Source organism: Agelaius phoeniceus, chromosome 3 (assembly GCF_051311805.1).
Source record: "Agelaius phoeniceus isolate bAgePho1 chromosome 3, bAgePho1.hap1, whole genome shotgun sequence".
In the NCBI taxonomy this organism is placed as follows: Eukaryota; Metazoa; Chordata; class Aves; order Passeriformes; family Icteridae; genus Agelaius; species Agelaius phoeniceus.
The window spans coordinates 86212199-86226166 of NC_135267.1; the positions used below are offsets into that span (position 1 = coordinate 86212199).

At 34.7% G+C, this 13968-nt stretch overlaps 1 protein-coding gene across 2 annotated transcripts in view; it reads right to left on the reverse strand.

Annotated features, from left to right (window-relative positions):
• The window catches only part of BTBD9 (BTB domain containing 9), a 114745-nt gene that overhangs the window by 91752 nt on the left and 9025 nt on the right, over positions 1-13968 (reverse strand). For both annotated transcript variants that reach the window (XM_054629705.2, XM_077175805.1), the window contains exons 5-7: positions 12989-13253; positions 10949-11168; positions 6988-7107 (exon numbers count right to left, since the gene is read on the reverse strand). In XM_054629705.2, coding sequence (XP_054485680.1) covers positions 6988-7107; positions 10949-11168; positions 12989-13253 — 605 coding nt within the window. The remainder of the gene's footprint in view (positions 1-6987; positions 7108-10948; positions 11169-12988; positions 13254-13968) is intronic.

The following is a 13968-nucleotide window of genomic DNA, read 5'->3' on the forward strand; positions in this document are numbered from 1 at the left end:
CATTTAGGTGTATCTTTACGCATCACTGTCAAGCTGAATAATTACTGATAATTTTCACCTACATCAGATCTCATTTATGAGGTGAAACATTGAAAACAGAACTCAAGACAATTTAGAGTTTAAGAAACTCAAAATGAATACCTCAAAATTCAGACTAAAGAAATTCTAACCATACTACAAAAAACCTAGTTATTATTATGTCAAGCGTGAGAAATATGTAATCTAGGTCTCTTAAAAAGTTAATTGTTTCTTCCAAACCATAAAGCAAAAAAAAATAATACATTACACTTTTTTTTATAATTCATGTCCAACAAACTGGATTGGCAGGCTCTCCCTATTTCTCAAGTATTTCTATCCAAGTTATATTGACCCTCTACAGACACTTTTTCAGACAAATACCCATTTTCAGCTGATAAGTTGTCTGGCAGGTTGTCATCAACAGCTTAAATACACACTAGCTTTTTTACTTTTCCTCAAAGCTGAGTTGGGCTCTTTAGGTTAAGATAATTGAAATTGCTATGACAGACAGGAGAAGGAATCTGAGAATAAAAAAGCTGCTTTGATAAAGTTCTTCATGAAAAATACTATTGATTATTCCTGTAGAGAAATGAGCTTTTGTATCACTAGGAGCACATTTGGAGATGAATTTAGAAATGTAAGCTTAAGATCAAAAGTATACATAACCTGAAATGAAGAAAAAGATCTTTTAAATCAATAAACACTCCAACCCAGATGAGGCAATAGCTTTCTTGATCCCGTGTAGATGATCTACATTGTTTGAAAAATCTCAGACTATCACCTTTTCTTAGGAACAGAAAAAAACATCAGAATGAAAACCCACTGGAAGAGAAAAAAGGATGCTTAAACACTGATAGACAGAAAAACAAGCAGCAGCTATTCACTAAAATGGAGACTACAGGAAACCATTTCCTCCTATTTCACAGTTAAAAGGCAAAGTATTGGAAACATGCCAATAAAGACTCGTAAATATGATCACATCTTACAAGAAAGAACAATGAGCTCTACTCCCCAGCCCCAAAACAAAAAAGAAAACTGCCTGCAATGAAAATTGATTTTTGAAAATAATGTCAGTGAAAAGCCTCAAAGGCTTGCAGTAACATTTCAAAATTGCTTTTACTATTTATTACCACGCTTCTGTAATGCAAATCAAGATAATTTTTACTTGTTTCTGGAAGTTACATTATTGCTGTATCACTTACAGTATTAGATTCAGGAAAAGATTTTAAAATTTCAGTATCCAGAAATAAAGAAAAGCTAATCTGAATTATGCAGCAAGGTTGGGATTTCTTCGTAAACTCACAAACACCAGCATATCTGCACAGTTACAAATAAAATATCTACACAAGAGCCAACACTTCCCAAAGAACAGTACAAATAAAATAACTAATCAACATGTTGCCTGTGCAACTATTTGTAGTTCTCAGTACTACAGTAACTAAAGTAAAGATGGTTTCAGCTACGCAAGTTTAATCACTCCATTTGCAGGAAGTCCTTTTATAAGGATACTAAGGACTTACTGATGAAAAAATTTTCACATACTTTTCAGACTGACAGAAGGCCTTACCAAGCTCTTACAGCAACTCTTAGTCTATGTTTTCTAGTTAGCTCAGTGATGCAGTAGGGCTTCATTTTAAGTTAAAACAATGTTCAGAATATTCTTTTGGAGGTCTCCGAGCTTCTTCTGAACACCACCATTCCCTACTGGGAAACAACACATAAAAAACACTCCCAGTACTAAATTAAATCTGCAGACACTGCTTTCCCCTCAGTTCATTTCAAGTATGTTGGACTATACTTCAACTGCATCTTCCTCAGAAGTTGACTCCTCACTTGTTTCAACATCTTCTTAAATCAAACTGTACCTGGAATGTCTTTTGGTAAGTTACTATGCACTAAGATTCCACCAAGCTCAGGAAAACTGCAAAATGGCTATCCATAACAGATAACAATTATCCATTGTCAGAGACCTACTGGTAAGGCTGAGAGTGAGACACTGCTGCTTAATCAGTAGCTAATTTCAATGACTCTCCAAAAGACAAAGAAAAATAAAATTACTGCAGCACCACCAGTAGAAGTTATCGCAGTTACGTGAGGCTGCCTGATTAAGGCCAGAATCAAAGAAAAATGTTTTGTCTAGCCTACATCTGAAAATCACATCTCCTCGCATATCATTACATACAAAACAATTGTTCACAACTACTAACGTGTCTGAGTTTAGAACCACCTTAGTACTGAAAAATTTACTCTTCTTGTATTTTTTCAATGTTCAGAAGACACAGTCTACAATTTAATTTGTCTTCACTCAGGCAGAGGATTACAAATAGTTTAATCATTAGTAGCAAAAACTGTTGAAGCACTAAACAAAAAATCCACCCAGTATCATCAATGCTTAATAAAAGGGAAGGCAAGTAATTTTTTCTGCACTAATAAATACATATAAAATACAAATACACCTTCTAAAGTAAAAATAATTCTAATGCCACACTTTCTATAGCAGCCAGGTGCTTTAAGGGAAACATGGAGCCCTTATATCACTATTAATTCAACACATTAATACTAGCAAACCTCAAGATTTTTCAGTTTAAAGCAGATGTGAAAAACAGGAAAAACAATATGCTTAAATGATTTCCCACGTTTACAGCATGCTTTTACAGGCATCTACCAGTTCTCTTAATAGAAACATACTTTAGGACCAATTGTTCATACTATTTCCTTTTGATAAATCACACTATTATCACCACAAAAAGAGCTAAGGCAGTAATAGCAAATACAGACAAAAATTGATCTCTTTACTATTTCAATATATTTTTTGATTGTTGGTATTACTGACAAAATAGCATTGATTTCAGACTATAAATTGGTCTGGTCAGGGAAATACTTCCCGAATCAAAACACAGAATCATCCAATGTCAAACTAAAGATGGAAAATGAATTGAAGGTTTCCTTCTGATTTTATGTACTAACTCTGTACTTGCTCCCTCTATAGCATAAAGAGCAAACCAGAATGATTTTGTAAATCTGGGAAGTTTAATACACAAAAAAAGCACACAGTAGGAAAAACACTTTCATCAAAGAAGTGTAAACAGAAAGAAATTAAGTCTTTTAAACTTTTATTGTAGTGACACCTTGTGGCTACATCTGCCTTATTATGAAACCTCAAAATTTTTCATTTTCTTGTAATTCTTTTCATGCAGTTCTTCAAATATTGTGGTCAAGGATGAAGTAAAAAGATGAAGTTACAAAACAAAAATGAAAGGATGAAAAAAGCGGGAAGGGTAAGACAGAAAACAGCATTACCTGCTCAAAGACCTTTAGCATTTTTAACATTCACTGCTACAAGAGGAATATGGAATAACTATGAACCTGACACTTGTTCCTAACTTCCACAGGAACATTTTCTGTGTCCTGTCTTCCCTCTAAAGAGTTTTCAGCTTTACATGAAAGTTGATATGAAAGCGTAAACAAAGAAAACAGGACCAAAAGAAATTTTAAAAAATTGCACTACTGTATTGAAAAAAAAAAGGGGAGGAACAACCCTGTAATCCCACTCTCTTATTTGCTTTTTCTGCATAGTATGTGATTGTTCAATTTTCAAAGATGGTAGAATAATGTATTCTAGAAGGATTTAAAGCAAAAATTGAAAGTCTAAAACAATCACATCAATAAAACCCCCATATGTTTTACTCAGTATTTTCTTCTACTAAAACCCCTCTAAATACAGCAACACCGTGTTACTTGCTATACTGAGCTTTGACACTGAACAAGTAATCTTTGTACAAATTAGCTTGTTTATCTAAACCAGGAATTGCATCCTACAAATAATACAAATGATCTGATGTGTGTGAGAAAGCACAATCTTCTCATCTTTTTATTTTAGAATTTCAGTCTTCGGTTATTGCTCTTGCACTTTTTTTCACTTATTAATCTGACAGAGGTTATGGCTGCAAAAATTACTCTGAACACATTAAGACAGACTGGAGCATGTAAGCAACAGGAAGAAGCCAAGAGTGTAAATAGTCTTATCACATTACTTGACTTTGCCTAATGAGTTTGGATGGTTTGATATGCATGTTGCCAAATACAAATCATCTTTCATGGGAAGCACAACAATGCCCCTAACTCCAACACTACTGTAAATATTTCATAACGCTCCATATATCAAAAAAATCAAATCATGATAGAGACTATGGCACACATGGCAAATGATTCATTAATAAGGAGGCTGAATTGGTTTTAATTCACTGTTGTATAAATTATTTATTTAACGACCAATGGCTAGAAGGTTGCATTTTTCATCCAGCTTGTGTGAAAAAGGCATTGATTGTAGAATTGAATATGGATAGATTTGTTTAAAAAGGGAATATGGATAGATTTGCTTAAGAGAAAAGTCACAAGTTTTCAAAAAGACAAATACCCCAACCTGTACACATGCAAATAAAAGACACACTCCATTAATTTTTATGCCCACAGAAATGTTTGAGTAGCTTCTTAAAACTTAGATGAACAAATCAGTTCAGATGTTGACAGCTCTCACCTTTTACAACTAATATTTATGTGAAAGGTAACTCAAAAAGGCAACTAACCCTGCCTAATGTTGCAGGGCTCATATCCTGTTTATAATCTATGAAGAATTGCTCTAGTGTATCAGTCAACTGTACGTGTTCTACTCCCTCACTTTGGCAAAAGGCATGCAAATAAAAAAAACCCAGCCAATAATTCTACTTTTCAATTATTTGTTGCACTTCAAAATGACATCTTAAACAGTGACCTCATAAAGCACTTTGAGCTAAAATAATTTTTTAAAATAAAAAAAACCCCAAACTACCACCTAGTTGAAGACCTTCCTGGTAAGGCATTCAGTCCATGATTATCTACTAAAAATGCATTCAAAACTTCTAAAAAATTGCAGCATGGTTCCCTAAGTGGTTGCTTCCAAAAATATTACCTGCATTAGTAAGACAAAAAGAGTAAAATGCCAAAACTAATGGCAAGAAGACAGAACATAACGCTTCCATTCCTCTGTACTGTTATCCGTTAACAGGAAAATTTTGGCACTGGGACTTGAGACACTAAAACAAGTTTAAGTAAACAGAACTACTTTAAATACATTATCACAAAACACTGAAATTGGAGACAAAAGAAAAGTTTAGTAGTCCTTGCTTACTTCATTCTGAACAGATTATTGATGAAAAGACAGACAAGTAAGTCTCTAACACTATCTATGTGTACACAGCCTCCCCTGCTCAAAGCCTCTCTCCTGGAGGGAATTTGATCAAAATTCCCAATCAAAGGAGATTCAACCTTCAAGTAATACCTAACTATTTATATTAATATAATTAAATAAAAAGTTCTTAATGTTGAACTCCTCAATGGAGGCTTCAATTCTCTGGTGTAAATAAAGATTACAGAAAATCTTATCTAAACTATATTTAATTATTATGGTGACTCAGCTGAGAATTCGTATTTTGCCTTAAGGTTACTGCTCCTTAACAATAAGTGCTCATAACCTTAGGCTGCTACATGGCTTTATCTTTAGCTCTTCCACTCTTCAAATAAGCTGCATCTCCAAGAAATTTCCAACCATTTTGTGGGTATAATAGTGAGGAACAGAGATTTATAGAAAAGAACAGGACTTCTTTGGGAAAAAGAAAGCACTTCTCTCCATGGAGATTCCAAGAGTTGCCGTGCCAATTAAAAAGTTTATGTCTACAGTATAATTATTACAATGCAGGTCATTTCCTCTCAGCGTCTATGACCCAAACCTACTGATGACAGCATCTTTGGTATCTACAGGTTGTATCCTCCCTATCAAGTAGCTCAATTCAGTTTTTGAATAAGACTGCTTCAATGTGACTATCAGCTTCTTGCAGAATTCCCAATACCTATAGTTAAAAAAAAACATTTACGGTTTAAAAAACATCACTTTAACAACACTTAAACCCATTTATTCATTTTGACACAATGGCAGAATCTCAGAATATGCTGAAGGGACCCATAAGGATCACCAAAATCCCTGTCATGGACAGCACCATCCCCAGGAGTGACACCTTGTGCCCAAGAGTATTGTCCAAACACTTCTTGAACTCTGTCAGGCTGTGCTGTGACCACTTCCCTGGGAAGCCTGTTCCACTGCCCAACCACCCTCTGGGTGAGGAACATTTATCTAATATCCAACCGAACCCTCCCCTGACACAACTCCAAGTCATTCCCTTGGGTGCTGTCGCCGGGCACCACAGAGAAGAAATCAGTGCCTGTCCCTCCTCTTCCCCTCACAAGGAAGGTGTAACTACAGTGGGATCTCCTCTCATTCTCCTCTTCTCCAGGCTGAACAGACCAAGTGCCCTCAGCTGCTCCTCATATGGCTTCTCCTTAAGGCCCTTCACCATCTTCTCTGCTCTCCTTAGGACCCTCTCTAATGGTTTAATATCCTTCCTATATTCTGGCACCCAAAAGAGCACACTGGAGGCATCCCTCAAAGCTCCTCAGTCCTACCTTTCCCCTTTTACAACTATTTCAAACAGTGCATCAGTAGAAAATACATAGTACATAAAAATACATTTTCAAGTTCTATAGTAGGTATCTAAGTGCATTATAAACATTTAGACAGTCAAGGAATCATGTTTACTACTGAGTGAAAAAAACCCAGCATCAGCTGCAAAAAAGGTAGGTATGACTCAAAAAAAAAAAAAAAAAAAAAAAAGGAGAAAGAGATAGGTAGATATGGAAAAACCATAGTTTTCAAACTGGATACCTGCATTGTATCAACTACATTAATATTAGAAAAGGATAATATAATCTATTATAAAACTATATAAACTAAGATACACTATTTTTTTAGCATAGCTGATAAAAGCTGAGCTATAACACATTTTCAGAAATACATAATGAAGTAGCAAAATCCAGCAAGTTATTCTGTTGCCTACATTCTTTAGTGTCAGACATTGTATGTAACACTGATGAACTAACCTGCAGACACGGGCAGGAAAATACAGGTTCTGCCAGGACCGACAGAGGTATTTAGAGTGATCGATAACCCGAATCCAGTCCAACTCATCCATGGACACCTCGATGTAGTAGGAATAAGACCTATGGATTGTCAAAAAACACTGGTTAGAATACAAGTTGACAAATTTTAGGTATTAAATTTTACACCAACTTCTGGATTTTCAGTTGTGCTGAAAAGAAAACTGTTCTTACCCAGATTCCTATTTTCAAACTAGCTTTGAAAAGGAAGTCTCACAGTTAAGATGTATTCTCAGAATGATTTAAAACATCCACACACTCACAATCTACAGTCATTAGATGAGACTACTATGCCTAAAACAATGAAATGGAGACTTTTGACTCTGTCATAAAAATTATCATTTGTATTCCTTCCTCATAGAATAAAAGTAAATCATCACCAGTGATACAATGGTACTTCGATTGCCAAATCAATAAAGAAAAATGAAAAACAATTACTAGATCAAAAATGCAAATTCAAACTCCTCACTTGAAAAAAACAGATTTATTTTATGACCATTTAAACTTTATGACGATTTCACAACTGAAGTTGTTCTTCGTTTCTGACCCTTTCAGTACTTTATGATCCATCACTGAGCCTGCCATTACTTCCTTACACACTCCAAAATTACCTCATGAAAAATAAAAAAGCCACTGACAGAATCTGTCTTCCTCTTGCTTATCAGTTATGTTTACCTTATAGTTTGCTGTTAAAAGAAAGCAAACCCAAACTATAACATAAAAGTTACAGCTAATTCACTATTGTATCCGTTACTCTAATGCTTAGAATAAAGTAGATATTTCACTTGTAGGACTGCAAGTCACTGAATATATGTTTCAGAATATTTTCCTTCTCCTAAGGAACCAGTCTGCAACATTCACAGGCCTTTCAACAGCACCATGTCAGCACTTAACATCCTTTCACTTTGATTTCTACAGAGGAGTTGCTCTTATAGAGTTCTACACAAGCATTTTTTATTGAACATTAATGTCTTTGTTGGTATTTTTAATTTTCCTGATGACTTAAAAGAGTATGTACTTAAAGCTATATTGTTTAAAAATCCTTAAAATGTTAGGTAGCTGTTAATACCTTGGAAAGGTAAGGCTGAGTCTTTAAATGTCAATTGCACAACCAGCTTTCACATTCACACCAATCAGATGTGTAATACTCAAAACCCACATAAATACAATGTGTTTTTAGCAACATTACTATTAGTAACACATGTGTACTTGACCAAACTAGGCCCCAAAATTTTAGAGTTTGAGCAGTTTGTATACAGAAGTTACTGACTTCTGACAGTTCTCTCTGCCTTCAGAACTTAGAGGCTCTCATCATTGCTAACATATATTTCTAACTAATACACAACGCTACTTTTTAGTTTCTGAAGATACCCAACAAAGAAATATTACCTCAAAAATAGAGCTCCATTATCGTACAGAATGGTATGCCTTTAATTCTTTTAAGTCTGGATAGCATCTTATTTGCAGAGGCAGTTTGGATAGCCTCCCCCTAGCACTTATACAGCTAAGATTCAGCTGTTAACACCTCTGAACGAGAGGTGTAAAACACCTGTTAGCTTCCATTTGGTTCTGTTAAGAATATCCAATAGATCAGAACTTCACACAGATTGTTAAAATTAACAGAGTAGCTTAAAAAATTGTTCAACAAGAAGCAATCATGTTGTACAGGTCTGTTCATGTCTGTACAGGTGTTAAAACACCTCTTTCTCATATATCTCATTATTCATGTATCCCAGGAGAAAGACACAGTTTAGTGGCCAGCAATTGTTAGACAAAGATGCTACAAAGGAAAATATCTCTACAAAAAACAAGAACAATCTCAGAGTAAGAGAGATATGGACATGTCTGGGCAATCCCAGATCCTTAAGATCTTGGCTGGCAAATTTCTGCACACCTCTCTGGCCAAACTCTTCCCAAGTTCAACTCCCCCACTGTAAATTGTTTTCCTAATATTTATTATTAATTTATCTTGCTTGTGTCTAGTGCTCTTTGCACTCTCAGCACACAGCTGCAAGAGAACTCTGTCCCTGTATTCTCCACATTCTTCCACTGAATAGGTGAGGAGAGCAACAAATTCTCCCTTCTAAGCCTGCTCATCTTAAAACAGCAAGTTCTCACGTGCTCAAGCCTTCATCTTGGTGTCCTGCTGAACTCACTCCAGGAAGTCAGTATCTTATACGGAAGAGCCCACAAATAGACAAAGTACTCCAAATGCCTCCATTTCCATTTATCTTAGACAGTTGAGTTACTGGAGGGAAAAAAGCTTGACAATTCATAGAACAGAGAATCACAGAATATTCTGAATTAGAAGGGAACCCCTAGGATGATAAAGTCCAACTCCTGGCCTTGCACAAGACAGACAGTACTAATTCCAGTACTATCCCTGCTGGGAAGCAAAAGAAAGCCCAACAGTAAACTTTCCACAGAAATCAGGATGATTTAAAAAGAAAAAACTAAAAATTAGCAAGACACAGAAACTAGATTTTAAACCATTGAGCTCTCAGTATTTCATGAAGACAAAAATCTCTAGAGATCCACCTTGTCAGATATTCTGTCAGCAATAATAGTTTGTTGTACAAGCTTCAGATGAAGCACACAGGACACCAAGTAACAGATAACTTTGTAAGAAGTTGTCCCAAGGAGAACATATTTTCCCTTGAGTTTCACCAGCTGCAAATTTATGCCCTGCAGATGAGGGGTATTTTACCAGTTACATGAGTTCTCTAAAAATTGCTAAAGAACTCATTACTAATATATGTCTAATACTGTTTCAGATTTTATAAAGTTGGTTGAAAATTGGTTCATAAATTTGGTTGATCTCCTAGCACAACTAGTGTAATATTACATGAAGCAGCTCCTTATACCTTCAAAGATCCACTTTTTTGATCTTTACAAAAGAAATAGAAGTGAAACAAATTTCAGTTGACCTGAAGTAGTAGAACTTCCGTGAAACAGTTAAATAGCTCAAATTAAATTGGTTTTGAATTATTAGTAACTAACTCATATTTAAAAATTTATTTAAATTTACAAAATACCTTATCCTAACTAAAACTTTTATACACCCTGTTCTAGAATAATATGGCTTAGCTAAAAAAGCAAAATGAAAATGTTCTGCAATGCTAAACTGTTTTTGTTTTAAATAAAATAAAATAAATCCCTTATCAGAAAGGTAATAAGGTATAATATATTATTATATTGTTTTATTGTTTTTAACAGCTTATGAATACCTGCTGAGCTGTCTACTAAACTGTAAGATCTTTGTCATAGCAAGTTACAAAATTAATATATTAAATTTCTCAGAGAAAAAGAACCCTGCAATTTTTCTACTTCAGCAGCCTCTCAATTGCTCAAATGAGCTTAATTTGAATTTTCATACATTCCATAATAACCTGAAGTAGCTCAGTAACAACTGGCTACAGCATCTATGACAATTCATATTTCAGCAGTCTAGCCATGAATTGGCTTCTAATAACTACTGTAGTCAGTTGGTAATTCACATTCTAAATTAAAATTTACTACCTCTGACTTACAGAATCATAGAATCATTTAGGCTGGAAAAGACCTCCAAGATCAAGTCCAATCTTATTGTCAAAGTGTGCCATTTCTTAACTGTTTTGATATATTGAGAAAAATTGGAACAAAAGAAATCTTTTAATGTTTGAAATGCAAATATGTAAAAACATTTAAATACTTTAAGGTAGTTTAACACCTCTAAATATGATCTGGTATGTAAGTAACCAAAATTACATTTAAAAATCAGGTTGTTTCCAAATAAACCTTGTAACTGTCAGCTCCAACACCACCATGCTATTCCCATAAAATACTTAAATTATAGTTTACACTGCTACATTATGTCCAGGACAAAATGCATTACTTTTCCTTTTTATGTCACCTTGGCACCTACCGACTGTCTCTGTCCCACAGGAGAATTCGTATGTGGTTGATTATCGAGGGCTGGCCCAGTTTAATCTCAATGCCGGAGCGGCAGTCGTCATTGATTGGGTGTCGAGAGAATCCATGATCCAGGTCATAGTTCTGAGTGTCTCCATCCAAAAGAGCAGACTTCAGCTCCCCTTTTACAACTTGTGCTCCATACTTCATTGTTGCAATATTCTCCCCTGGTACTAAGAAGAAAAGGGAATAATTTCTTAAATTTTACACTCTAATACTGCAAATTAGATGTTCTGAATATCAACTCTACTAGGTCAGACCGAAGATTTATTGCTAGTATCCTTTCTTGGCCACAAACACATTCTCTAGGGGGAAAAAAAAAAGGAAAAGAAAATAAGATAAAAAAGAGGCATTAGAATATTTAGCTTCTTCACTTTTATTTGGTACCTCCTACATGCTTTATGGTAATAAAGCTGTGATAATTTACTATTATGTAGCAGCTATATTCTCAGTCCCCTTCATGATTTTACAGAATTCTGTTGCGCCTGTCAACTGCTGTTTGCTTTTAGTTTGGGTTTTACTGGTGGGGTTTTTTTTCCCCTAAATGGAAGAAACTTAAATGTACAAGATGTGTATCAAATGTTCAAGATCCATCCTGAATTTGCAGAGTGGTGCAAAGCAGTAAAGCCACACATATGCTCCTCTGACAGATATACAAGCTTCCAGTACCCTGCAAAGCTAAATGAACTCAAGTGAAATGGGAAACTTTTGGCTACTTGGGCTCGGAACTCATCTGGAAAAGCAAGCTTTTTTATGCCACCATTTCACAGTAATAAGCCTGTGTCCTAGGAACAGCTTCCTTCAAGCTAACTGGGAATAATGATCCCTAACTTCAACTACAGAACAAAACTCTGTAAACTAGTCTCTTCAACAGACATTTTTAACAGCCTTTGTTTGAGGAGAGATCCTACAAAATCTGATCTGAAAACTAAATGATGAAAAGCTATCCCAAACTTTTCAGGCAGGTTGACAACAGAAGTATGAATTTTAACGGGCTGATAAAAATTTGATATCTAAAGAACAGAATTTGAAGTGCTAGTCAACAATTCCACAAACAGAAAAAGCTTCAAGATCCTGAATGAGTACTAAAACAACAAAGAAATTCCACTCTCCAAAAAGCTGTGATTAGAGAATTTTATTGTGGAGATAAATATCCAGGAAAAGAAGCCAGAGAAGACCATTTGACTTATTCAAATGTATCTACTGCATTGTCAACAGAATATCTCACATAACAAGACTTTTACAATACCCTAATATTAAACTCATATGTTTAAATATTAATAACTATAACTTCTAAGGGAGAACAAAGAATATTCAATTCTAAGATAGCAGTAATTTTCATGGCTCATCATGCATGATGGAGACTACAGTGCAGACTCTTAAAGAACACTGAACTTTTCCTTTGCTGTGGGTCAAATTCATACATTAGATGGCTAACAATATCTTTTTAAAGCTTAAGTGTTAGACACTCCTGTTGAATTAACAGAGAACACAGAAAAAGTCAAACACAAGTCTTCTTACACTTTTTAGGCTTCCATTAAAAAGACTTCAGAGACTTGTTTAAAGTATTTAGACATGCACGTTAAGAGCAAGAGAAAAATCTTAAGTAGTGGAGAAATTATGAAAATATTTATGAAGTAGAAAACAAGTCACAGAAAAACCATTTAAATATCATATCTTTCACAGCCAATTAATTTTTATTTTCAATGATTTTGTAAAACCTTTTCTACTAAATTACTTCCTCTAGGAAAATGATATTACACTAATTTGTGAGCAACATCTGAGATACAAAGCAAGAGAATAATTGACTAATATTGAGAAATAAAAATGGCAGGAACAGTTACATAACAAGATGTTTCATATTGCAAACCTCTTTAACACAGTAAATAGATGAACAGTAATAGATGAAAACTCAAAGCAAAAATTAAGCATATCCTCCAGACAACCACAGTCACTAAATGAGAGAGAAACAAACAAAAAACCTGATGCTTACTTAACATGCCCCTGTAGTTGAGGTCCATGTCCCGACTCTCAGAACGAATCTTAATGGCATCTAGGATGGCATCAGGTGACAACAATCCCGAAGGTCTTACAACATTCAGTAGTTCTGTCAGACTCATTAGTGGCAAACGTACTGCTTGCATGATTTCAGCATGGTTTTCCTTGGGGTTATGTTTACACCAGTTCATCAATGCTTGGAAAATGTCCTTTTCAGGAGCTGCAAATGAGTCTCTCAGTACAATACTTAGAAGAGCAGCCTAGAAAAGAGAAATAATAACAAAAAATATACCCCCTTAATAAACAGAAATAAGGTTGAATTTTATTTTTTTTAATCAAGGGAAATTCAAATAAGGCAAAAATTAATGGCTATTTTACCTTAGAGCTATTAAAAAATAATCTCCAAAGGGGTGACTCCCAGAAATTGTAGATTCTTTTAGTTATGTAAGAATTACAGAATCCATGACCAAAATAATAGGCAATATAACAAAATCACTAGAAAAAATTGAAATGTAGAGAACTAATCAAATCAATATAATACCATTCAGTAGTGCAAATTTACTTTGGAATATTATAAAAGATTTGAGGACTTAGCAGTATAGTTCAAAGTATTCCTTTAAACTTAGGTTGCTATAAGACCACTGATGAGAGAAAAAAGTATTGCTTGAAATCACTTTTTTAACCATTTCTAACTACTTGGGATTTCTGTCCTGTCAATCTTTCTCTCTCTTTGGGTACCAACTAAGAATCATCAGGTAAAAACTCCAGTGGCTTTTATTCATGTAGAAAACCCACTGACTGCAAAATGAGAACACAAATAATCAAATAGCTTTTTGATTTTCACTTAGCTAGCAGAATCATCAGGAGCTTGCCTAGAAAATGGAAAGATCTCTCCTATATACCAGCACTGGCTGTGTCAAAGATCTCAAAGTGTACACTTCCTGATGAATGATACTTGCTCATTTCTTTATTGAT